Source organism: Delphinus delphis, chromosome 2, assembly GCF_949987515.2.
Source record: "Delphinus delphis chromosome 2, mDelDel1.2, whole genome shotgun sequence".
NCBI classification, from domain to species: Eukaryota; Metazoa; Chordata; class Mammalia; order Artiodactyla; family Delphinidae; genus Delphinus; species Delphinus delphis.
The window spans coordinates 119,993,341-120,018,926 of record NC_082684.1 but is presented as its reverse complement, the minus strand read 5'-3'; the positions used below and the strand labels follow the sequence as shown (position 1 = coordinate 120,018,926).

General features: G+C 37.9%; 1 protein-coding gene across 1 annotated transcript in view; it reads right to left on the bottom strand.

The window, feature by feature from the left end:
* Nucleotides 1-242: 242 nt before the first annotated feature.
* The window catches only part of ASB7 (ankyrin repeat and SOCS box containing 7), a 48,990-nt gene continuing 23,646 nt past the window's right edge, over nt 243-25,586 (bottom strand). Inside the window, exons 5-6 of the mRNA XM_060005515.1 lie at nt 17,838-18,443; nt 243-3,571 (exon numbers count right to left, since the gene is read on the bottom strand). Of these exons, the coding sequence (XP_059861498.1) occupies nt 3,432-3,571; nt 17,838-18,443 (746 nt within the window). The 3' untranslated portion in view covers nt 243-3,431. The remainder of the gene's footprint in view (nt 3,572-17,837; nt 18,444-25,586) is intronic.

The following is a 25,586-nucleotide window of genomic DNA, read 5'->3' as shown; positions in this document are numbered from 1 at the left end:
ATGGGATAGATAGTCTTTTGTTGGTAGGTATTTGCAGAATACCTTAAAAAAGGGAGGGGGGCTTCCTTATCTGATCCAAAATGGTGCTGTTTTCTGTATCACATTCTTACACAATTCCCAATTATCTAAAATGCTGAGGAATGAAAGACAGCGTTCTGTTTCTTTTGACCAAATAGCTGGAAGTATTAAAAAGTTAAGGTAGACTAGAAATAAAACACAATTCCAATATGTTTTAAACCAGATTTAAGTTTTTTTTTTTAATTCAAATTGACCCAAAGCAAAACTTACATTACAAAGGAAGAACAAAATACATTATGATATAACACACTAGGAGTTACATGAAAGCTAAATTTGTGGGCAAAGGGCCTCATCCCAATCACATTCTGGGCTGATGAGCAATTCTGCAAGAAAGTTAGAATCTCAGTTTTTGTATGGTCCACTCTGGTAATTAAACTACACATTTTCGTCTCATAGGGTGTGTATCTGACAAATCAAGCTAGACTCCCTCACGCTCCAGATGTGTACTCTTGCTACTGCCAGAACACTGAATTCTCTAGCGGAAATGCTGTTCCAAGCATGACTGATAATGAATTAAAAAAACAAAATAGTCAAGTCCTCCAAACTAACAAGCATGGATTATTCTGTGGTAAATAGTTTAGAAATATGGGAATTAAATAATCTAAAAAACTTACTCTGCTGTACATTTATAAACACAAATATTTACACACAAAAAAGTCTGTTTTTAAAAGATGAGGTTTGAAGTTCATTAATGATCATAATCTTTTATGAGCTGGTTTCTTTGGTGTACTTGCCAAATATATGTCTATAAAGGTTTAGTAATAGGCTTAAATAATAAATTTCAAAAGAAACATAGAAGGATCAGTGACAAATTTGATACTATTCTGAACATTTCAGTCAAGATTCTGGAAAAACCAATCAGTTGATTTTCTGAAAATATTTGTTCTCATTATGTTACTACAGAAAGCTTCTCTGCCAATCAAATTCAAGTGCAGACCGGCATGTTCATCCCTATATTCCACCAGTTACCAACTTGGAGACATTTTAGTTACTGTTAAATATGATATGTGATTGGGATTCTATTAACAACAACAACAAAAACATTCTTTTTAAACTTCCAGAAAAATGAAACCTCAAACAATAAATAATGGAATTATACACTTCTTCATTAAATAGAAATTTTGATTCCAGGAAGAGCATTCATAATTTTTTTCTGAAGTCGCAGCAGCAATACAGAACAAAGAATTTACCTTCATCTGACCTTTTTACTTGGAATTCCCTGACTCAAACGCAGTGGCTAACTTAATTTGGAAACCTTTGACTGGCTGGGGAAAGAAAATCATTTTGAACTAACTGAATAAATTAATAGACACATGAGGAAATAAGTCCTGTGCAAATGTAACATTAACACCACTGCTCAGAGTGCAGGACCCCACAAGCCCTCCCATCTCCTCGTCTCCCTGGGCCCAGGGTTTCAGGGAGAAGTAACACAATTCATTTCTGGCCATGCCAGGTCCCTGATGCCGCAAATGTGTCCTAGCTCTGACCTGGCTATTGGTTTCCAGAATGAGAACACAGCTCAGCTCCTAGCTTCATAAAGGACTCTCTCTCAGAAGATAACTTTTTGGAGATATTTTTACGAAAAAAAAAAAGACAGACCACCCATTTCTATCCATCATGTTCCAGTTACAGTTTTGGGATGGTTACAAAACTGGCCACACTCTTAGTGGCTCCCTGTAGAAGAGGCTATGTAGCCCATCCGTGATCCCCCACAACAACCTCTTCCCGAAGCTGCCCGTTCTTCAGAAACCTGTACCCAGCCTAGGCCCAGCAGATCAGACATCTGATGCCACAGCTACTCTGCATCCAAGAGAATAAACTCTGTGCTTGAGGAAATAACACTGCTGGCTCTGAAAAGGGTAAAGCCAGAGTAGACTCCTAATTCTGCTTAGTTATACTTTTCAGGTGAAATTCAGACAAGAGAAGCCCTTCATCTTGTAAACTTCTGATAACGAATTTATTACTGGTATGTAACTATTCTGAAATTTCCTAAAGCACTAAGAACAATACTGGGATATTTTTAAAGTTTCTTCTGAAACTAATATGATGACAAATCAAGCACAGAACTCATTTCCAAGGGCATCACCATAGATCTCTAATGCCTCTAGAACCACTGTTATTGACACTTTATCATATTTATGTTTACACTGCAAACATATGCCAATCAACCCAGAAAATAACTGTTCTGAAGAGCGTCACTGTGCATAACTTTAAAATAGATAAGAAATGCTTAATTAGCATATTAGGAATTAACCAGATTTACAAATGTGCACCCATTAGAAATTTTACCCTTTAGAAATTTTATTTCAACTGGGAGGAAAAAAACACCATGAAACCACCCCAAATTATTTAACCATTAAAGCCAAATGGTTTAACAATATTTGGGGCTATTTTTAGGGAATACTCTACCACCAGGACATGAAATTTTCGGCTTAAAGTGAAGTAAAAGACAAAGCTTAAAATGGAAATTGCAACTGACATACTATGGTTCTGCAATTAAAATTAGTGGTGGTTCCTGTTCTCACAGGCATGTCAAAGCCAGCTGTGGAATGAGGAACATCAAGTGAAATAATGGATAAAATACACCAGAAAGAGTACTGCACTGGAGGCACTGTTTTAAAAACAGAATACACGGGCTTTACAAAGTTATTTTCTTTCCCATTAGTTTTTTTAAAAGCACAATTCAACTAGAGACAGAAGTTGAGATGCAATGTCTCTGGGTAGTGTACTACAGTTGTTAAAAAAATAAGTTTAAAACAAGAGCACACCAACAGGAAAGCAGAGGTAATGGATTTATGTCATCCAAAGCTACATTAATTAGGAAAAGAACAGTTTGAAACAGCCAATTTGTACTCATTAAAAATGACTGAGGTGACAGCGTTACTTTAAAATTTTCTTAGAGCATTTTCCAGTAGAACCCAGGATGCCCCGGGTAAAACTGTGCCTCCAAACTGTAACAAGTGCTCTGCTGGTTTATAATATTGTGCACGTCAACGAAACCATAAATTTGGAAAGGGTAAATTCTCCACTCCTAACCTGCTTGTGTCATTTTGGAAAAACAATTGTTTTAAATGCAATATTGTATAGAAAGCTTGAACCTCGTAAACTTGGACCAAGAAACCAAATTAAGACCTTCAAGCATGTGGGGGGTGTGTGTGTGTGTTTATATATATAAAAACATCCCTCCCCTACAATGAAAACCAAACAAACAAACAAACAAAACCTAAAAGTGTATACCTGCTTTCTGATTTCACAGCAAATCAGAAATTGCATAGGATATACTTTGTGCAAGGCAAAAAGCCTTTTAAGTATCTGGAATATAACTCCTAATCTTGCTCACAGTTCTGTGTATATCAGATATCATCAAATTTGTGTTTTAAGTAGTCTTTCATGACCTTGGCAATTGGTAGTTCATCAAGTAGCTTTAGGTTTTGAAGGCCTATACATTGTCGAATTTTAATTCGGCACAGGTCCTGCAAGTTTCTGGGCTGTCCTATAAAGACACAAAAAAGAAAATGTTACAAAGCTGAAAAGCACAACATTTAAGGCGGGCTTTAAGGTTCTGGAAAGAATAGTTTATTTCACTGGGAAGTGTCTCTCTGTGGACTTTACATGCAAAGGATCAGAGAGACTCTAGCTAAGAGGACATGTCCTGGGTACCTTCATACGGCGTCTCATTTGATCCTTTTCACATCCCTGGGATGGTCGATATTTTCACCTCCATTTTACAAATAGGGACACTAAAGATCAGGGATTTTAGTCAATTGCTCAATGTCAGACGACCAATTAAAGCTTTTTAGACAGAGGCTAAAACTATATCTTCTGACTCTAAGCCTGGTATGCCTACCAGTACAAACTGAAATGTCAGTTCTTGTCCCAGGTAGGCCTCTAATATGCTGGGTGAACCAGTGTGAGGCAAATCACTCTTCTGGGCCTCAGTTTCTCAACGTGAAAAGTGAGAGAACTAAAAGAGATGCTTTCTAACATGGCTCCTCCTGTCAGCTCACTGTCCAGGGCACAGAACACAATCCCGGGGAGCTCTCCCAAATGACATCTGCCCCGCTGTTCACCATGATTCTGGACACAGTAGAACTTGGCTGTGGGGAGAGCGTGGACTGGGAGGGCAGGGGGGCGGGGCACGGAAAAAGCACCCCAAGCTATTCTGAATCCCCACCTCTTCAGACATGCCACCCTGACCATCTGCCAATAAAAACCTCTGCTATAACCCAACTCAAAAGAAAAATTACAAAATGCAATTTCTTTCACTTTTGAATACTTCGTTTTACCGAATCAATACAGATGACCACAAACACAAGCAAAAATTCTTTGCCACAGAGCCTCAGAAGTGTTTGGATTCACATAAATTCTACTTTCATGTTAAATGGTAATAATAATACAAACTAACATATGTTGAATGTGTACTCTGTGCCATGTAGTCTTATAAGCTCCCGACATATACTAACTCGTTTAATCCTTTTACAAGGGAAGTACTTTGATCATCATCCCCATTTTACAGACTGCTTGCATCTCTAAGTAACATGCTCAAAGTCAAGCAGGATGCTATACTTCAGCGATTCTCAAACTTCTTGGCCTCGAAACCTCTTTACAGGGACTTCCTTGGTGGCACAGTGGATGGGAATCCGCCTGCCAATGCAAAGGACACGGATTCGATCCCTGGTCCGGGAGGATCCCACGTGCCGCGGAGTGGCTAAGTCTGTGCACCACGGCTGCTGAGCCAGGGCTCTAGAGCCTGTGAGCTACAACTGCTGAGCCTGCGCTCTAGAGCTACCAGCCACAACTACTGAGCCTGCGATCTAGAGCCTGTGGGCCGCGACTGCTGGGCCCGTGCGCCTGGAGCCAGGCTCCGCAACAGGGGGGGCACCGCAATGAGAGGCCCGCGCACCGCAGCAGAGAGTGGTCCCCGCTCGCCACAACTGGAGGGGGCCCGTGCTTAGCAGTGAGGACCCAACGCAGCCATAAATAAATAATAAATAAATAATTAAAAAAAAAAACTCTTTACACTTCACCATATTAGAAGTTAAAACAGAAATTTCAGAAATACTTAATTCATTTAAAAATAACAAAGATAAACCCATTATATGTTAGTTAGCATAAATACCATTGTTATGAAGGTAACAATATTCTCAAAAATAAATGAGAAGAATGGCATTCTTCCACATTTCTGAAAACCTTTTAAAGGTCTGGCTTAACAGATGATAGCTGAACTCTCATATATGCTCCTACACCCAATCTGTTGTGATGAAACCACATCATCCAGTCTCTGGGGAAGTCCACTTACTCTCATAAAAGAAGGAATATGGAAAAGACAAATAATGTCTTAGTATTATTATGGAAATTGCTTTGACCTCGATATCCTGAAAGGGTCTGGCTAACTCCAGGGGTCCCCAGGCCATACATGGAGTACTACTGCTATACTTAGTACTTACTTGAATAGTACTCATTTACAGGGATCACCATTATTCAAAATTAAGTAATTCTTTATAAACGAAAAAGAGTCCTTAAAACTTAGACCTCTGCTCTGTAAGCCCTGTGCTTTCCAAGAGGTACTTAATACATGGTCTCTTAACAGAATCACAGCTGAAGCTACTGCTTTCCTAAAAATGGCTGTAAGCTAGGGGCATGTGTATCCGTGGATGTCTGCATAAGGATCCCTGTGAGGCTGTAGCACTCACTCATGAGTCTCTTGGTGAGGTACGTCCCCCTCATCGTCCAGATCTCTACTAAAAGGGCACTGCTGAAAGGGAGATGAGGTCAGGTTCCCCATCAGATTCTCTCCGAGCTCCTTTTCTCTACAGTACTTAACAAGGCTATGATTTTACATTTACTTGGTGATTACCCATTAATGTCCATCTTCCTCACATGTTCCATGAGGGTAAGATGATTTCTGGCTGCCAATGCAAAAGTCCAATGCCTAACACAATACTCAACAAATACTAGTTGAACAAATGAACACTTAATAGGCTTGTCCTTAATGTATAAAACAGCTCATTGCAAAACACACCCATGTCAACAGCAAATCATTTTCTAACCTGTTTTGAATTATTTTTCATCACCATTCACGGGCTACCTTTAGGAAAAGAATAAATTATCACTGTCATTTTTCAATAAATGCTTATAGTATTTGATCTGCAAATGCAAACCAGAATATGTATCAGATTTGAATCTTCTTTTTTTAAAGAATTTGATTTTCCTAATAGATGGCAGGTTCTTTTCAAGTATAATATTAATGAAAAGAACAACCACGATGTATTCAGGCAAAAAACAGATGACATAGAATTGACATATATAAATATACATGTGTACTTAAATGAAAACATATCATCTAACAATGTGGAAAACCTGTATTATTGGAATTTGCTTAGCTAAGATAGAAAAGATGGAGACAATAGGTTCCAAATAGGGGATCTTCTGATGGTCTCGTTTTGTGGCAGATTATACTCTCCAAAAACGACCGCAGTACCTCCTATGCCTCATGCTCTTTTTTTTACAATGTGACTGGATACCCCATCATTAAGAGACAGTATCTAGGTTCCCTCTCCTTGAAACTGGGTGGGCTCATGACTATGGTGGAACTCAGATCATAGCTTTCACTTGGCTCTTGGGACATTCACTCTTGGCGCACAGCTATCACCACGCCATGAAGAAGTCTCAGCAGTCTACAAAAAGGAACTGAGGTCATTGCCCAACATCCAGGCTGAGCTCCCAGCCAAGTGCCTGCACAACTAGCCAGCCATCAGGGTGAGCCCTTTTGACAGTGGAGAGGCCCCAGTCAAGTGGCTCCAGATGACACTGCTTGGAGTAGAGAAGTAAAATAATCAATTATTATTATTTTAAGCCACTAAAATTTGCAGCATTAGATAACCAAGTGAGATTCTGGGACGTGGAAGTAGGGGGTTGTCATTAAAAAAAAATCTAAAATAGATGGCTTTGTCATTGGGACCAGGCAGGGGGGAAAAGCTTTGACGAGGCTGTTGGTCAGGGCTTAAAGGAAAGTTTTAAAAATGTTACTAGAAGCTGGAGGAAAGGGGAGACTTTTAATTGTTTAATAAGTTCAAGGGAGGCAGCTACAGAAATACTACCACACTCAGAAGCTATTGGTGCATTAGCCTTTCCCAGGGAAAAATGCACTTTCTATGCCTAAATATCAGAAAGTTTTACTCAGTTTGCTACCGAATCTTCTTAAGCAGTGTGTTGTGGCAGTCTTTTAATGTTTGGGGAGAATGTGATCTTTTGAAGATTTCCTGACCATGTATAATTCCTGTCTGCAGAAAGACCTTGAACGGTAAAGGCCAGAGTGGTTAAAAGCATCAACTCTGCAGCCAGCATCAAGTGCTGGCCCCAGTAGCTCCTGGGTGAGCTACTTAGCCTCCTGCCTTGGTTTCTGCATCTATGAACTAAGGATAACACCATCTACATAATAGGCCTTACAAGCACAAAAAGAATTAGTTTTGGTAAAGTGCTTACAATAGTTCCCAGGCATATAGTAAGAGCTATAGAGTATTTGGTAAATAAATGTTAAAATAGTAATTTTAAATACTTGTAAGGATATGTTTTGCTTCCCCTTCTCAGAAAAGTAGAGGGCTCCTTTTTGGAAGATGAAGCTTCCTGGTGTTAAGACGGTAAGAAAACTAGCTGACAACTTAACAGTAAAAGAACAACTCGTAATCTAGTCCTGGGAAACAGTGCTGAGCAAACTGATGGAAATCATATTCTGGAAATCACTACATGACCTGGATTCGGCAGAGATGTGAGAACTTAGTATAAAAAAGCTGTGCAGTGATGAAGTGAGGTTGTGTCGTTATACTACTGCTCCACAAATATACAGATATTCCCTCACCTTGCCAGGTAGTAGCACTGAGTGAAAAGCGGGCTACATAATAAAGAGTAATAAAGACTAATTGTAATGACTGTTATTTCTAAGACTATTTAAGGACCCATTTTTTCAAGAATATCATTTTAGGAATAGAAGATTATGACTGAAAAAGAAGTACAGCCATACCTCGTTTTATTGTGTTTTGCAGATACTGCATTTTTTACAAATTGAAGGTCTGTGGCAACCCTGAATTGAGGAAGTCTATCAGTGCCATTTTTCCAGCAGCATTTGCTCACTTCATGTCTCTGTGTCACATTTTGGTAGTTCTTGCAATATTTCAAACATTGCCATTATTATATTATTATGGTGATCTGTGATCAGTGATCCTTTTCTTGAAGTTACTACTAGGCTAAAGGCTCAGATGATGATTAGCATTTTCTAGCAATAAAGTATTTTTAAAATTAAGATACGCACATTGTTTTTTTAGACATAATGCTATTGCACATTTGATATACTACAATATAGTCTAAACATAACTTTTCCATGCACTGGGAAACCAAACAATTTGTATGACTTGCTTTATTGCAACAGTCACTTTATTGCAGTGGTCTGGAACAGAACCTGCAGTATCTCTGAGATGTGCCTCTTATTTATTTTCTTGTCAATATATCACTCAAAAGTATTTACTGAGCACCTACTATGTACTTTAAAATGCACTGTCCCAGAGATTAAAGGGGCAAGAAAAAGAAGGAGGTGGTGGCAGAGGAAAAGGCGGCAGAGAAAGAGAATAAAGGGAACAAAAGCAAAAAACCAACACATGTGCATGCTGTTTACCAGGCGTCTTAGAAAATTACTCCTGTCCTCTTAAATAGCAACTGCCTTGTCCATGGGATGACAGGGGAGACCTTGGGGGACATCTCACAAAAAGAGTATAATTTAAGGAATTATAAACACTATGGGGGATGCAGAAACACTACAAACTATTATTCATACTAATGAACTACAATGGGATTACATAATACTTCAAAGGGTTATTAGTCTTTCCATTTGGTAAAGAAGCCCATCATTAGTAATAATTGGGCTGGTATAAAATAGGAAATCAGCTTTTGAAGGGTCTGGTCTAGTATAATTACAAAACCAGGGCAGCAGCATAATTTTGAAAATTAAATATCCTAAAGCACCTCCTTTTGACATGACCACCACTGCATTTATAATAGGCTAAACTTATTTATTTAGCACTCTCCATCTTTGGCCAACATCTGGAATGGTCTCCCAATACCTCTTTGTTTTATTTCAGTTTCCCATTTTAAGACCCTACCATAAACACGTTTTATTCCTTTGCTCTTGCCTCTGAATTCCCTTCACAAAGACTTAGTATGAAATGTGTTAAATCTTATTTTACAGGACAAAGGTAGTTGCGAGCTCACCTCAAAATAAAAATCATGGTATTGTAAAATAAAAGGCTACTCTGATTTAACTCTTAAATAGAATCCAAAAGTACACAATGTCAGCCTTGATGACATTTGTCCACTTGTTACATTTTTCTTCACAGGCACACGAGCTTTGACCTATTTTTCTCATTTGCACTAAGCCAAACAAAAGCATATATTGCTTCCTAACAAATAACAGAAATCCCTAGAAACCTACACAAAAAATAGAAAGTAATACAAATATGACAGAAATAGTACAGAATAAGGTAATACTTTCCATATCAAAGAACCTTAAAATGTGGTGTAATTTGACTTAAAACTGTGTACTATTTATTTATTTCTAAAAGTGATTTTAATCATTGGGACTAAATAACCTAATAAGACTACAATGTAGATGTGTAGCAAAATCCCCAATGAGAAGAAAAATCAATAATCAAAAATAACCTTAGTTAAAATGTGTTACACAAATTATTTCCCCAAAGAGTTATACTAAGGTAACACTATTTTGGTAAGTCATACTAAAAAAAAAAAAAAAAGAAAAAAAAAGTGCGAAGAAATTGATTAAAGAAGCATTTGAAAGGAACACAGGAGTAAGGTCACCTGATGCCGAGGGGTTGTATGGGGTCATCTGCTTACATACCTACCTGCTGCTGTGCTGGACTTAGCTGAGAAAGCCACAGCCTAAACTTCACTTTCTTAAAATTAAAGTCATGATTTATATTCTTACTTTTTTTAAAGTTTAAAACTTTGCAGCTAAAACATACTACTTGACTATGACTAAAATTTAAAGACATATTTAAATAAAAACATATAGTGTTTATAAAACAGTATTTTTAAATGCCTGTGATTTCAGTTACTGTAGTGTTTATAAAATAGTATTTTTAAATGCCCGTAACTGATGTTCTAGAAAGTAACAATCTTAAGTACTTGATGGATTAATTTTCTGCAAAACAGTTTATCCAACTCATTCCCATTTACCTAATCTTTTTCTCTTAGAAGTATGAGCCCTTTATTTTTCAAATTCCTTTTGGTCAATTTACTTATTTAAAAAGTTTTTATTTAAATAAAATATTTTAAAATTATTAAATACATTAAAATTATTTAAAATTTAATTTAAATAATTAATTCCTTTTATTAACTCCTTTAATTCCTTAAAACATACAAATCAAAATATTGATACAACCCAGCACTACCTTTTACCTACCACTGAAGCATACTGAGCAGCTGCTTCAAGTATTTGGACAGCATCTACTAGAAACACAGATCAGTGCATTACCTTAGACTCCTCTGGATATTAAACACAAACCCAATTGGCATATTCTCTGCCTTAAGAGTAATTTATACGAGAGCCTGCTATGCTATGTAAAAAAAAAAAAAAAAAAAAAAAATGTGTTTAGTGAACAGTTAAGTGGTTAACTTACTCAAGGACTCCTTGGCACCTCTGATATGCTGCTGTGCACGGTGAATCTCTGAAACTGGGATCTAGAATCCAGGGTACTAGTCTTCTAAACTGACTTGCACTCTTAAAATTATAGGACCTCAAAGAATTTTTGTTTATGTGTGTTATATCCATCTATATTCATCATATCTAGAAAATAAACTTCAGAAATTTTAAAAATACTTATTGATTCACTTAAAATAATAGTAATAAATTTATTATCAGTTGAAATAAGTTTTTATGGGAAGAAAAAGCTGCTTTTCAAAACAAGAAAGGTTTCATGAGAAGAGTGGCACTGTTTTACATCTCTGCAAATATCTCTTAGGTCTGGCTTCAGAGAAGACTGTTGGATTTACAGATCTGCTTCTGCGTACCATCTGTTGTAATATGCTGTCGTGATTGAAGCAGATGAAGAAAATCCAGACTCACATAGGTAGTTGGAAAAGGAAGTAATATTTTAATGGCCTTTTTAGATAATCATGGATCTTCTTTGATACTTCACCAAAACTCAACAAGAGTTGTTTTTTTAAAGGTTAGATGCAATATGGAATCTGAAGCCACAACAATGAACTTCTTTATACTCTTTCACATTAAAATCCATTGGTCTGTTTTGCCCTCTGAATGGATCTTTTACCCATGCATGATTTTGTAACATCATGCATTAGTCATTTGGAAAATACTGGTTACCTGGGTTATTATGCAGATCTTCCAAATGTTGACCCAATTTATTACATGATATCAAAAAATTACTTTTGTTATTATCTCTACTAATCTCAAAAAAGTCTTTACATGTTGGGAAACTGGCAATATCCCAGTGGCAAATACAAATATACAGGCTTTTCAAAATTCTAACTTTCACTTGAAAGCTCAAATTTTATGACTCCCCATAAATACTGTAAGTTGTTTTCCTTAAGGTGACAAACGCACTTTATTCATTTTCAACAAAATGTCTACCAAATACCAAAGCCTAAACAGCTATAGTTTGGCTGTCCATCCATCCTTCAGGTAAAAATGGTATTCCACCAAAAATGCTGCTGGTTCAGCTCAAACAAATCACAGATGTACTTTTCCTCCATTCAATCACAGCACTTCATTACACAGTAAGAATACTTTCAATTTCCATCCCACAGAATATTTAAAAGGTACATACTGAAAGGGATAAGATTTAATAAAATTAAATCAAAGAGATTCCTAAATGGAACTGGAACAGTCTTTACTGAGATTGCCTTGTGGTGAAGAACACAACTACTAGTACCCTCTGGGACTACTGTCTTGATTAATGCTGAGGTACCTGCCATTTTACCCACCACAGCTCTTACACCATCAGTGCAAAAGTCAGTGCAGAGACACAGATGCAGAGAACGGACATGTGGGCACGGGGGGGAAGGGGAGGGTGGGATGAATTGGGAGACTAGGTTTGACATAAATACACTACTATGTGTAAAACAGATAGCTCATGGGAACCTGCTGTGCAGCACAGGGAGCTCAGCTCCCTGCTCTGTGATGACCTTGATGGGGGGGGACGGGGGAGGGAGGTCCAAGAGGGAGGGGATATAGGTATACATATAGCTGATTCACTTCATTGTACAGCAGAAACTAACACAACACTGTAAAGCAATTTTACTCCAATAAAAAAAAAAAGAAAAGGCAAATAATATCTTAGTATTGTTATGAAATTAGTTTTGGCCTCATGGGCACCTAAAACTGTCTTGAGGACCCCCAAGAGTCCACACTGTTCTACATGAATCCAGAAACAAAATAAAATAAAACCACAAGCAGCAGGATATCATCCCCTTTAAGAGTGTTTATTGGCAAGAATTTTTAAAAGGAGGGACTCCACGGACTATGGTCTAATACCCCCATCTTTCAGAGAAGGAAACAGACCCATGAGGCAGGTGGAGGCTAATCAGCTTGCCCAAGTTTATTAGGTAAGTCAGACACTGGGTCAAGAGCCCATTAACTGCTCTCTCCACCACCAGACTCAGCTGATTCAACAGCACCCATGACACAGGCACAGCTGAGAAACCTTCAGGACGCTATAAAGGAGACACATGCCTCTGAATACAAGTGGGCAAAATTCTACTCAGCCCAAGGGACCATGGATAGGATGATTTTCGCATTGTAAGTAAAAATGATAAAAATAATGAATAGACTTCTGGTTTCAGCTCCAACATATAATGAACTTGAAGTCCTCGCTCCAGTCCTTATAAGAAGAAAAAGCCAAACAAACTGAAATTAATGACTTATCTAGGACCCATCAGTAAACTGATGTCACAGGGCAAACCACCATAAAATCTGGAGAGAGAATCAGATCTAGAGTCACAGCTGAAATCTGTGCACCTGCAGCAGTAGCTATTGGAGCCACAAACTGGTAGGAACACTTAAATGGTCATTGTGACAAACTGCCAGGAGCTGTGCATGGACCAGCCTGAGAGGGAGAGCCACAGTCTTAGGAAACACCCGATGTTCTGAGCTTTCCTTTCAGGAACCCCATCAGGTTCTCACATGAAGAGCCAATAAAGACCCCCTCATGGCTCTGCCAGGGGGAGGGTGAGAATAACTATCTGACATACACTCAGAAACTTCATAACAAAGTCTGTTCTCCAAGAGAAGAGACTTCACCAGAGTCTTACCCCACCTGGAGAATAAATGTTTCTCTGACTCCAGTCACTGCAGTCCTCCTAGCTCACCAAGGTGTGGGTATTTGGGGGTGGGGGGCAGGGCATGAAACAGGAGAGAGGGCAAAACTGCTTTCTCATGAAATCTCTCTTTCTTAAAAAACTTTCATATTCTGAGTAACTCCTTGACTCGGAAAGTTTACATTGTAGGGCAGGGAGATGATAAGGGGAAAAGAGCACTAGATTAAAATCCCATTGCTCAAGGAGAGTTCTATTATTATTTAACCATTTCTCAGGGTAAGCTTTACTTATGAAATAGTCTTTCTTGAAGTTTTAACGTTGCACCTCTTTTAACAACATTTTCTTGTGCTCTTTCTTGTGCCCTTTCTTGTGCATAAATGTTAATTTTTTCTTTTGAATTGGGCAAACATTCCTACAATCTCTGCTCTTTATCTTCAGCTAGAGAATTTTTGCCCATTCCTATATGCCAGAGTTTCCATAATCCTCTTAGCTCCAAATGGTGTCTGTGCAAATGCTACGTACAAATTATTCTACTTTAATCAACTGCATGCATTTGCATGACCCTCAGAATGACTGTCTCCAATAGACCTCCATCAACGGACCTCCATCATCCTCCATCAATGGACCTCCATCAGAACGTCTGCTGCTGTCTGTCATCACCATTTCTACCTGTCATCAGTCACATCTTCATTGCTCTCTCTGTTGTTGTCCCTTTAGTTTATTTGCGCCACTCTTTTTTTATCTAGTAAAAGAACTAAAAGACCAAAAACTGGCTTCTCTAAGCAGGAAACACCTTTCCCTCAGCAAGGTGATCCTCATTCTCCAGGTAGGATCCTTGACTCTTCTTAGCTGTATTTACCGTTCCAGGGCACAAAAAAGCTGCTCCTTCAGTTGACTGGCTTTCTGGAGGTGACCACATTGAGTTCCAGCCATTCTAGAAGGCAGAGGTTTCTGGAAGTCTGTCTGTAGAATTAACACCACCTCTTTGTGGCTTCTCCCTCTACTGTGACCAACAAGGCACCCACAGATACTACCTTATAACTAAGCCACTTGACCTGCTCTGTTTTTATGGAGTGTGTGTATCAGAGTTTTTCTGGCAATTTTTCTAAAAAGCCACAGTAGCTTTTAGATTCTAGGATTATGATTGTCTTGAGTTCTTCCAATTTAAATAACTTGCTCTCTAGTAAAATGGCCCTGAATAAAGACCACCAAGTGGTATTTCTGCTGTCCTTACACCTCAGGAGTCTGAGTTCTCAGATGTGAGGCCAAGGACTCGGGGCCTAGAGAGCGGTAGCTCTCAGCAGCAGTAAAGACTGAAAGGAGCTCAGGGATTTGACTTGATGGCTCCCTGAACCACCCAACCATCTTTCACTCTGGTTTTCTTTTCTTTTTTAAAAATTATTTGATTAATTTATTTATTTTTGGCTGCATTTGGTCTTCATTGCTGCACGCGGGCTTCCTCTAGTTGTGGCGAGTGGGGGGCTACTCTTTGTTGCAGTGCATGGGCTTCTCATTGCGGTGGCTTCTCTTGTTACGGAGCACAGGCTCTAGGCGTGTGGGCTTCAGTAGTTGTGGCAATGGGCTCAGTAGTTGTGGCTTGCGGGCTCTAGAGCGCAGGCTCAGTAGTTGCAGCACACAGGTTTAGCTGCTCCGCGGCATGTGGGATCTTCCCGGACCAGGGCTCGAACCCATGTCCCCTACATTGGCAGGTGGATCCTTAACCACTACGTCACCAGGGAAGTCCTCACTCTGGTTTCCAAGAGAGCCAGTACAGACCTCCAGAGGGCATCAGCTACAGTTGGTCCTTCTAGCACATAATTATTCACTAGGAAAAGAAAATCTAATAAATAATGCACAGGTGAAGCAGAAACACTTAATTTGCTTTTGGCAGGAAACACCACTGACAGCAAAGTCAAGAAGTAATGAATTATGTTGCATCACCTGAAGACAGAGGATAACTGCAGCCTTCCAAGGACAGATGGTCCTTCACTTCTGAAAAGCATCCCAAGTTTGCTCAGCTACCATCCTTACAGATGCAGCCAATCAGCCAACCCACACTTACTGAGGTGTATGGCTCTGCTCTAGGTGCAGTGGAGAACTCAAACACAAAGAGGCAGTCCCGTCGATTTTTCTATCTGTCCTAATTTTAAAGGTATGTGTGAATCTCTTTTTTAACTCAACATTCTTGCTCACCAGCAGCATTCCATGGTGGAACTGAGCAGCTCCAAGGGCCGGGGGATGAAGGGGCAGCTCCCCCCATCCCCCTGGCTGCCTGTCTCCAGATGCAGACCACACAACAGTTTATAGATTTGAAAATAGAGGCTAGGGTAGAATAAGAATCTAAGGGGTTCACTCTGTAGGTAGCAAGCCAGCTCTTGCTGTTCATCTACCCTCACTTAATTAATTATTTTATTAAAAAAAAAACATATATAGCACTTAAAATGTGCCAGGTACTGTTTTAAGTGCTTTATAAATATTAACTCATTCAATCCTCACAACAAGCCTGTAAGACAGATATAATTACCCCAATTTTAAGATGAGGACACAGAGGCACAAAGTGGTTAGCTAACCCACCCAAAGTTACAGCTAATATGTGGTAGAGTCATGGCTGGTCTAACATAGTCTAGCCCTAGTCTACCACAATTAACCACGGAGCAAAGTATTTAACAAACAAGGCTGTGGCATTTATGTGTGTAACATGCCTTCCTGAAGACAGACAAGGTAATTTAACCATGAGCCTCTAGTGTTAAGTTAAAACAACAACAATAGCAGCAACAACAAATATATATTCAAAATTTATTAAGAATAAGATATACGTTATAGGCTACATACCACGACAGAATTCTAACCTCAAGTTCAAGAGTAATCTTATCTTTCACTACACCAACACCCCTACTGGTCTATATAAATGAAAACTGCTAGAACATTTGCTGAGAGAATCAGCATTTGAATTTTTGCTGTAGTCTTTTCCTAAAATGTGGCCTGGATCTGAAGGGTCAGCTGGGGAGGAATCAGCACACATAACATCTCCTGTCTCTGGGTACATCAGTGTGCCTCAAAAGCTTTCTGCAAGGGACCACCTACCAGATAGCCCAAAACATCTCTCCCAAGGCAGGCATATCTGTGCTGTACAAGTCGACAGCCACTAGGCACTTGTGGATGTTTAAATTTAAATTAATTAAATAAAATTAAAAATTCAGTTCCTGGGTGGCACTTGCCACATAATAAGTGTTCAACAGCCACATGGGGCTAGTGGCTACCACAGTCAACAGCACAGAGACCATTTCCATCATTACAGAAAGTTCTATTGGACAGCATGAGTTAGATCCTGAGTGTGATTTCTTTTTATGCTTGAGTCTGAATATACTTAGTGGTAATAATTTCATCCTTCCTTTCTTATGAATAAACAAAATACAAATTACATTTCATTTCTTCATAAGTTTTCTACTCCCAAATTCAGCTCTCAGGGGGGCAGTGGATTATTTACAAGCAGGTCAAGTAAACTCCTCACCCTCCAGTACCTGGTACCCAGAATGTGTTTCTTCTTCCATAACAATGAATGAAACATAAAACTTAGGTAAGGAAGGGGAATTCATTAAAAAGTGTGGCAGACAAATGTTCTGTTTATAGACTGTGGCTTCATGTGTGATGTTAAGCTCTGAGACACATACTCGACTGGTCACAAGGAAGTCGGACAGGAGAGGGTGGCTACTCCACACAAACTAATACCTCTATCCGAAAAACAACACGAACACACGCACCACTACACACAATGGGTCAGACACTTTTCCTGGCTTTAAAAAAAAGTGCCCACACAAAAACAGGTCAGTTATACAGTCCTGTGTGGGCCAGAGACAGTGGCACCAAATTTTCCACTGGGAGCAAATTTTTCTTTACAACACTTTCTGATTTCTATCATCCTTAACCTGCATTACTAGGATGTCTGATAAATAACACTGCTGTTCCATTTCATGTGTGTTCACATTGTAAAGAAGAAGAAAAGCAACAATAAAACATGAGCAACAGCTTAGCAATAAAGCACAAATTCTAGGACACTTCCATAGCTATGGATGCTAAGATCCAAAATTCTCCTAATTCCTCAGTCTCAATTCCAGGAAAGCCTGGAAAGACTATGTTTATGACCAGTAGGAACTGCCTTGTTCTAGCATCGATCTTAACATCTAACATCGAGGGTGTTCTAACACCCTATCTACCCCCATTTACTTCTAGTAACATAACTGAATTTTTAATGAAATCCTGTGATATAGAGCTTTCTTTTCAGTTCAGAAGAATGGAATGAGCAAGGCTAATAAGAATCATTAATGTCTGGTCATTTTAAGTTGTAAAAATACCTTAAGCTCCTCAGAAGATGCAAAATTTAAAAAAAATGTAATAGTAGTAATAATTAAATTACATACTTGTGACTTCTTGTAAGAAATCCAAACACGGTCGACTACTTCCAGAAATGCTTATTGAAACAGCCAGTGGGGTCTGTCCTTCATAGTTCCTTGTGTTCGTGTCCGCTCCATAATTATATAACATCCGTGCACAAAGCACGTCATCCCTAAGGGCAGACAAATGTAAAGGAGTTTGTCCATCTTCTAAGCGACCCAAGTTTGTGTCTGCTCCTCTCTGAAGGAACATTCGGCAATAAGAGTGATTGCTTTTGATCACAGCGTATCGCAACAGGAAACCGTTCTGAATGTCGATGTTGGCATTGTGGTCCAGGAGGATTTTCACACAGCTTGACCTCTCTCGGATAATGGCGAGCTGAAGCGGCGTTGTACCTTTATCACTGAGCGGGTCAACCTCAGCCTTGAACTCCAGTAGGAGTCGGACAAATGAGTCCCTACCATAGTGAGCAGCCACATGAAGGGGAGTCCAGCCATCATTGCTTTTTGCATTAATAATGTCGCTCCTGTATTCAGATTCTAACATCAGGCGTGCAATCCGAGCCCGGCCATGCATGGCTGCGTAATGAAGTGCAGTGAAGCCTCCGATTAAGTCCTTAACTGTGGGATCAGCTAGAGTTAAAACCAAAATGAAAACATTAGCAGACTCTGAGACAAAGCAACGAACTCTGCCATGGCACAGCACATCTTAGCCAATTCTCATATGAAATGTGAAATGATTAAACACTATAATGAATATTAATTCCTTCTTGCCTCAGCTTAATTGAAATACCGTTTTAATGGAAAAAAAATTTTAGTAGAAAGTTATCAAACCTCGATTAATAGGATGAGTATATGACTTACAAAGCATTTAAAAGCTATATACAAAAAACACAGAGTCCAGATCACCACATCCCCTCTCTTTGCTAATTTCACCAATTGCCCTTGGCTTCCCAACTCCCTCATCTCTGTACTGTTTCATGTTGCTCTTCTGTTTTGAACTTTTTGTTTTATTTTCTCTTCTGCTGCTTCTTGGTCTTAAAAAGAAGCATGTGTAGCAACATCTGCTGCTCTAAATTACGGATGTACTGTGGTCTGGCAGACTGTGTTGTTTTAGGGTGTATTAGGTAAAAATTAAAAAAAAAAAAGGTTTTCTGTGATCTGTAAGAATTCCAAAACATGTAAGATATATGTTAAGTGATCTTGATAAATCATGTTTTTATAAGATAAAACTCTATTCTGAATTCTTCGTTTTACAAGAACTTTGCAGTTTTTAAGAATTAAACAGTACACATTGTGTGAAAAATTGGGAGAAACCTCAGCACTGAATAAATATTATTTTCTAAAACAGTTCCAAACCTCTCTCCTAAATCGACAGATTTCTGGAAGAAAAAAAAGAAATAAAAGAGAAGAAAAGAAACTAAAATGATTTATCTGCTGTATGACTCCTCAACTCACAGACTTTTGTCACCTGCCCCCAGTCTTTCCTAAAGCTGAGGGTCAGTTCTACACAGCTCTCATCCCACTAGCCTTCCTGGACAAGGGCAGAAAAGGGGCAAGAACCCTCATATGCTATAGGGAGGTCACTTCCTGGAGGCCAGCAATTCTGTGTGAAGATAACTGGTTGGACCTAACTACCAAGGATTAAAATACTTTCTTCTTATAAAAGTCACCATTAATTTTTAGCTTGTTCATGAAAGAGAAAAATTCATAAGTGTTCTTCAAACAAACAAACAAAAAGCCTCCACAGTCATGTGATTAAACAAAACACTTGCATTTTGTTTAGTAAAATGTTGCTTAGTTCTAAAACATTTTATGACAGCTTGGTCTCTTAGAAAAACCTATGAGGCAGAAAACTGTATCTAAAATAGTAATAATACTGTGGAGAATACAAATTTCAATTAAGAAATAGTTACAACAAAAGTTATAAAAAGTTAACACTTTTTAGGTAAGCTATATCAGTTGAATTTCTAAGATTATTTCATATAAACTGATATTACACAACACTAATATGACTTTTATGTGTTTAAAGAAAATGAGGGTATCATATCTGCCTTGGTCTTCACTAAAAGAAAAATATACAGTACCTATTCACTACTTAATTTAAAAAAAAGGAGCAAGAATATTTAAACAATGCACATTGCTGCCATCTACTGGTAAGGCATGAACATGAGCTACTGTTGCCATTTTGACAGATGATGCTGAGCCCTCAAATCTGTTTTCAGATACCTCACTTACCTAAAGTAGACTAAGACAGGCATGAAATATAAAAGAACCCCTTCTATTCAAATAAAACCGTAAATCTTGCCAAGATGGCCATCCCTAATCTATACCTGACCAATCAACTGCTTCCAGACATTCTCTTTTAATCTGTTAGTGAAATTCAAGAATACCTTTTTTCACTGCTCCCACCTTTCATCCACCATGGGTGCCTTTAAAGTTGCCAGCAAACAGTCTCATGTGCATCCTATACTCGCTTTGTTTGACAGTAAAATTAAAATTATGTTACATAAAATTGCACTGGCATCTTTAGTTTTCCACCTCAGGTCTTTTTTAGATTCTACTTACAACTTGGTGCTATACTGAGCTAGGAAAAACAAAGATTAACAAATACAGCAATGATCTGCTTAGTCTAAGTAAAAACCACTAAAATCCATTAATTGAGCACACACTGGAAACACAGCACAGAAGGAAGACTGTAGGTTAACAACATATACAATCTGTATAGTTACTTTCCTCAAGAAATTAACAAATAGGAAATATAAGACAAAGATGAAAACAAAAATTAATTTAAGGATTATTAGCCAACGCAATAAGATAAGAAAAAGATCTTATTTGTAATAGTAGCAGAAACTACAAAACACCTAGATATAAATTCTGTAAGAAATGTGCAGGGCACATGTGAAGAGACCTTTTTTGACTTAACTGAATTCACTTCATCTGTGTCTGTTCAAATGTTCCTTCAACAGAAAATCCTTCGCTGAACACTAACATGGTAGCCCCATCACCTCATAACTTTGTCTGCTTTAGCAAGCTTTCTCCCCCCAGGTGCAACCTATTTAATACAAATTGTATCAGTCTCAAGAAACCCATCTGAAAAGTTTGAAAGCATATATAAATAAAAGCAGACAAACATTCCCTACCAATATGGTTCTTTCTTTCCAACAGCTTTACTGAGGTGCAATAAAACTGAACCATTTTAAGTATACAGGTTGATGAACTCTGACGAATTGTATACAGTCATGTGACTACCACTACAATCAAAATATTCCCATCATCTCAAAAAGTTCCTTCCTGCCTCTTTATAGACAATTTCCTGCCCAGACTCTAGACCTCAGGCAACCACTAATGTTTTGCCTTTCTATAATTTGATATAAGTGGAATCATAGAGTATTAGGCTTTTGTATTTGACTTATTTCACTTATCATAATGTTTCTGAAATTCATACATGTTGTTGTGGTTCATCAAAAGTTCGTCCCTTTGCAGCTCGGTGCTTTGTGACTGCCTGGAGGGGTGGGATAGGGAGGATGGGAGGGAGGGAGACGCAAGAGGTAAGAGATATGGGAACATATGTATATATATAACTGATTCACTTTGTTATAAAGCAGAAACTAACACACCATTGTGAAGCAATTATACTCCAATAAAGATGTAAAAAAAATTTTAATCCCTTTGTATTGCTGAACAGTATTCCATAATATGGATATATAGTTATTATTTATATAGTCAGTAGCAAATGGATAAATGGGTTATTCCTAGGCTATAATGAATAAGGCTACTGTGAACATTCATATACAAGTCTGTTTGTGGATATATGTTTTCAGTTCACTTGGCTAAATACCTAGGAGAGAATTGCTGGTCATATGTTAAATGTACATTTAACCTCCTAAAAAAGGGCCAAACTGTTTTTCTAAGCGACTATACAATATTACACTCCCACCAGCAATGTATGAGAGTTCCTAATGTTCTACATGTTCACTAATACTTGGCATTATTAGTAATTTTAATTTTATCAATTCTATTGAGTATAAAGTGGTAACTTATTGGGATTTTAATATACATTACCCTGATGACTACTGATACTGGGCTTGTTCTGATACTGGGCTTATTCATATACTTTCTTTTGTGAAGTGTCTGTTGAAATCATTTACCCATTTTTATTGTGTAGTTGTTCTCATTATTAGTTTAAAACTCAATTGTGTATATATTCTGGATACAAGCCCCTTTGTCAGATATGTTTTGTATTTTCTCCTAGTCTATGGCTTGCCTTTTCATTTCCTATACTGTGTCTTTTGAAGAGCAAAAGTTCTGAATTTTGATGAAATCTACTGTCATTTGTTTTCTTCTATGGTTTGTGCTTTTTGTGTCCTGTTTAAGAAATCTTTGCCCAACACAATGTCACATAGGTTTTGTTTTCTTCTAGAAGTTTTATACTTTTAACTCTTATATTTAGGGCAATGGTCCATTCCTAGCTGATTTCTGTGTACAGCGTAAGATCAGATCAACGTTCATTATTCTCCATATAAATATCTATTTAATCCAGCACAATTTGTTTAAAAAACTACCTTTCCTCGATGATTTATCCTGGTGCCTTTGCCACAAAACAATTTACCATACAAGTGTGGATCTATTTCTGAACTCTATTCTGTTCCACTGATCTAAAAGTGTATCCATATACCAGTACTAGATTGTCTTGATTACTGCAGCTTTATAGTAAGTTTTGATAGCAGGTAACATTCTCAAACCTTCTTTAAACTGTTTTGGGCAATAAATTTTAGAATCAACCTACCAATTTCTTCAAACAAGCCTGTTACAATGTTGACTGGAACTCTACCAACTCTAAAAATGTAAATCTGCCCCAAATTATCTAAATAATATTTATTCTTCCAAACCATGAGCACAGAATACCTCTCTATTTATTTAGGTCTTCTTTAATTTCCCTCAGCAATGTTTTGTACTTTTCAGCATACAAGTACTGCACATCTTTCATTACATTTATTACTAAACTTTGTTGCTATCATAATGAATTGTTTTTACATTTCATTTTCTAAATGTTAATTACTGGTATAGAGAAATAAAATTGATTTTTGTATACCAACTTGTGTATTCTGTAATCTAGCTAAATTCACTTTTTAGTTCTAGAATGTTTTTGAGATTTCTTATGATTTTCTAAACATACAATTATGTTCTCTGCAAATAAAGACAGCTTTACTTCTTCCTTTCCAATCCCAGGACCCTTATTTGAACAATAAAATGTTGACAAAATGTAGTAAAAGCATATACCCTTGCCATGTTCCTAATCTCAGAGGGAAAGAATTCAGCAGTTCACCATTTACTATGATGTAAGTTGTAGTTTTTCACAGGTGTCTTTCCTTAGGGTTTGGAAGTTGTCTTCTGCTTTTGGCTTGCTGAGAGTCTTTATGATGAATGGGTATACTATACTGTCACATGCATTTTCTGCATCTATTGAAAGGATCATTTGGTATTTACTTTTATTCTATTAAGAGGGTAAATTACTCATCATATTTTCAGATGTTAAACAAAGCTTGCATTCCTGGGATAAACACTACTTGGTCGTGATGTAATATTCTTTTTTATATAATGATGGATGAGATTTGATAGTATTTTGTTAAGGTTATTTCTAACTTTTGTCATGAGTGAAACTGGTCTGTGGTTTTCATTTCTTGCAATGTCTTTATTTGGTTTCAGGGTACTATATGCCTTATACAATAAGTTTGGAAGTGTTTCCTCAAAGAGTTTGGGTAGTGCTGTTATTGTTTATTCCTTTAATATTTGAAATATTTCAACAGAAAAGGCAGCTGGGTCCACCTAAAGACTTTTAGTGTAAAGTTTTAATTATGAACTAAATTTCTTTGATGTAGGACTATTAGATTGTTCTATTTTTCCCTTGGGTCAGTTGTGGCCATATGTGTCTTTTGAGGAATCTGTTCATTTCTTCTAAATGGCAGAAGGGTATTCATTATATTCCTTATTATCCTTTTAGTATCTATAAGATCTGTAGTGAAAACAGTTTTTTCCATACTTGATATTGGTACGTGTCTTTTGTTTTCTTCATCAGTCTAGCTAGAGATTTTATCAATTTTACTGATCTTTTCAAGGAACCAGCTTTTTCTGTTTCATAAATTTTCTCCATCATTTGTCCATTTTCAATTCCACGGATTTCTTTTCTTCTCTTTGTTATTTCATTCCTATTCTTACTTTGAATTTAATTGTAGCAGTATATAGAAACTGTTCCAAGATAGCCCCCTTTCCTCTCCCTTCCTTTGTCCTATTATTGTCATATATATTACATCTTTATATAAGCCCAACAATAGTTTTATAATTACTGTTTTATGTTGTTGTCTTTTAAGAGATGAAAAAGGGGGAATATATTTCCATTGTCTCTGGCAGCACAATTTTAAGGGGGCCCCTCCCATAATCCCTGCCTCTTGATGCTCATACCTTTGTGTAATTCTCTCCCCTCGAGTATGAGCAGGAACTGTGACTTCCTTCTAACCAACAGAATCTGGCAAAGGTGACGGAATGTCACTACTGTGGTTATGTTATGATACACAAGACTCCATCTTGCTAGCAGACTCACTGTAGCAACTTTCACTGCTGCCTTGATGAACTAAGGAGACTTGATGGGAAAGCCCACAGGCCAAGACTCTGCAGGTTATCTCTAGGAACTACTGGCAACCTTCAGCCAGTAGCCAGCAAGAAGCTGAGGCCCTCAGTCCTGTACATCCAAGGGAATTCATCTGCTAACAACCTGAATGAGCTTGGAAGCAAATTCTTCTCCATTTAAGCCTACAGATGAGAACAGTCTGGCCAACACCTTAAAACTGTGAGGTAATATCTTGTATTGTCATATATTTGTGTAATTTGTTACACAGCAATAGAAAACAAATATACTGTTTTTTACATGCATAATTACCTTTACCAGTGATCTTTATTTGCTCTGTGAATTTGGATTACACATGGTCCTTTTCTTTCAGCTGGAAGGACTTCTTTCAGTACTTCTCGTAAGGCAGGTCTGAGAGCAACAAATTCGCTTTATCTGGGAACATCTTTATATCACCTTCACTTAAAATTTTTTTTTAAAATATTCTTATTGGCTTTTACTTTTTTTAAATTAATTAATTTATTTTTGGCTGAGTTGGGTCTTTGTTGCTGCACGTGGGCTTTCTCTGGTTGCGGCAAGTGGGGGCTACTCTTTGTTGTGGTGTGCAGGCTTCTCATTGTGGTGGCTTCTCTTGTTGCGGAGCACGGGCTCTAGGTGTGAGGGCTCAGAAGTTGTGGCTCACAGACTCTAGAGCGCAGGTTCGGTAGTTGTGGTTCACGGGCTTTGTTGTTCCGTGGCCTGTGGGATTTTCCTGGACCAGGGCTCGAACCCATATCCCCTTCGTTGGCAGGCGGATTCTTAACCACTGTGGCACCAGGGAAGCCCTATCACCTTCATTTCTGAAGGACAATTTGGCTGGATTTAAAATTGCTGGTTGACTGTTATTTGTTTTCAGTAATTACAAGATGTCATCCCATTGTCTTCTGGCCACTGTTGTTTCTTATGAGAAATCAGCTGTTAATCTTATCATTGAGGATCCCTCGTACATAATGCATCACTTCTCTAGGTGCTTTCAAGATTTTCTCTTTGTTTTTAACATTCCCCAGTTTGACAATTACATCTCTTAGATGAATATCCTACTTGGAGACACTGAGTGTCTCAGATGTATAGTTTAGCATTTTTCATCAAATATAGGAAGTTTTCAGTCATTT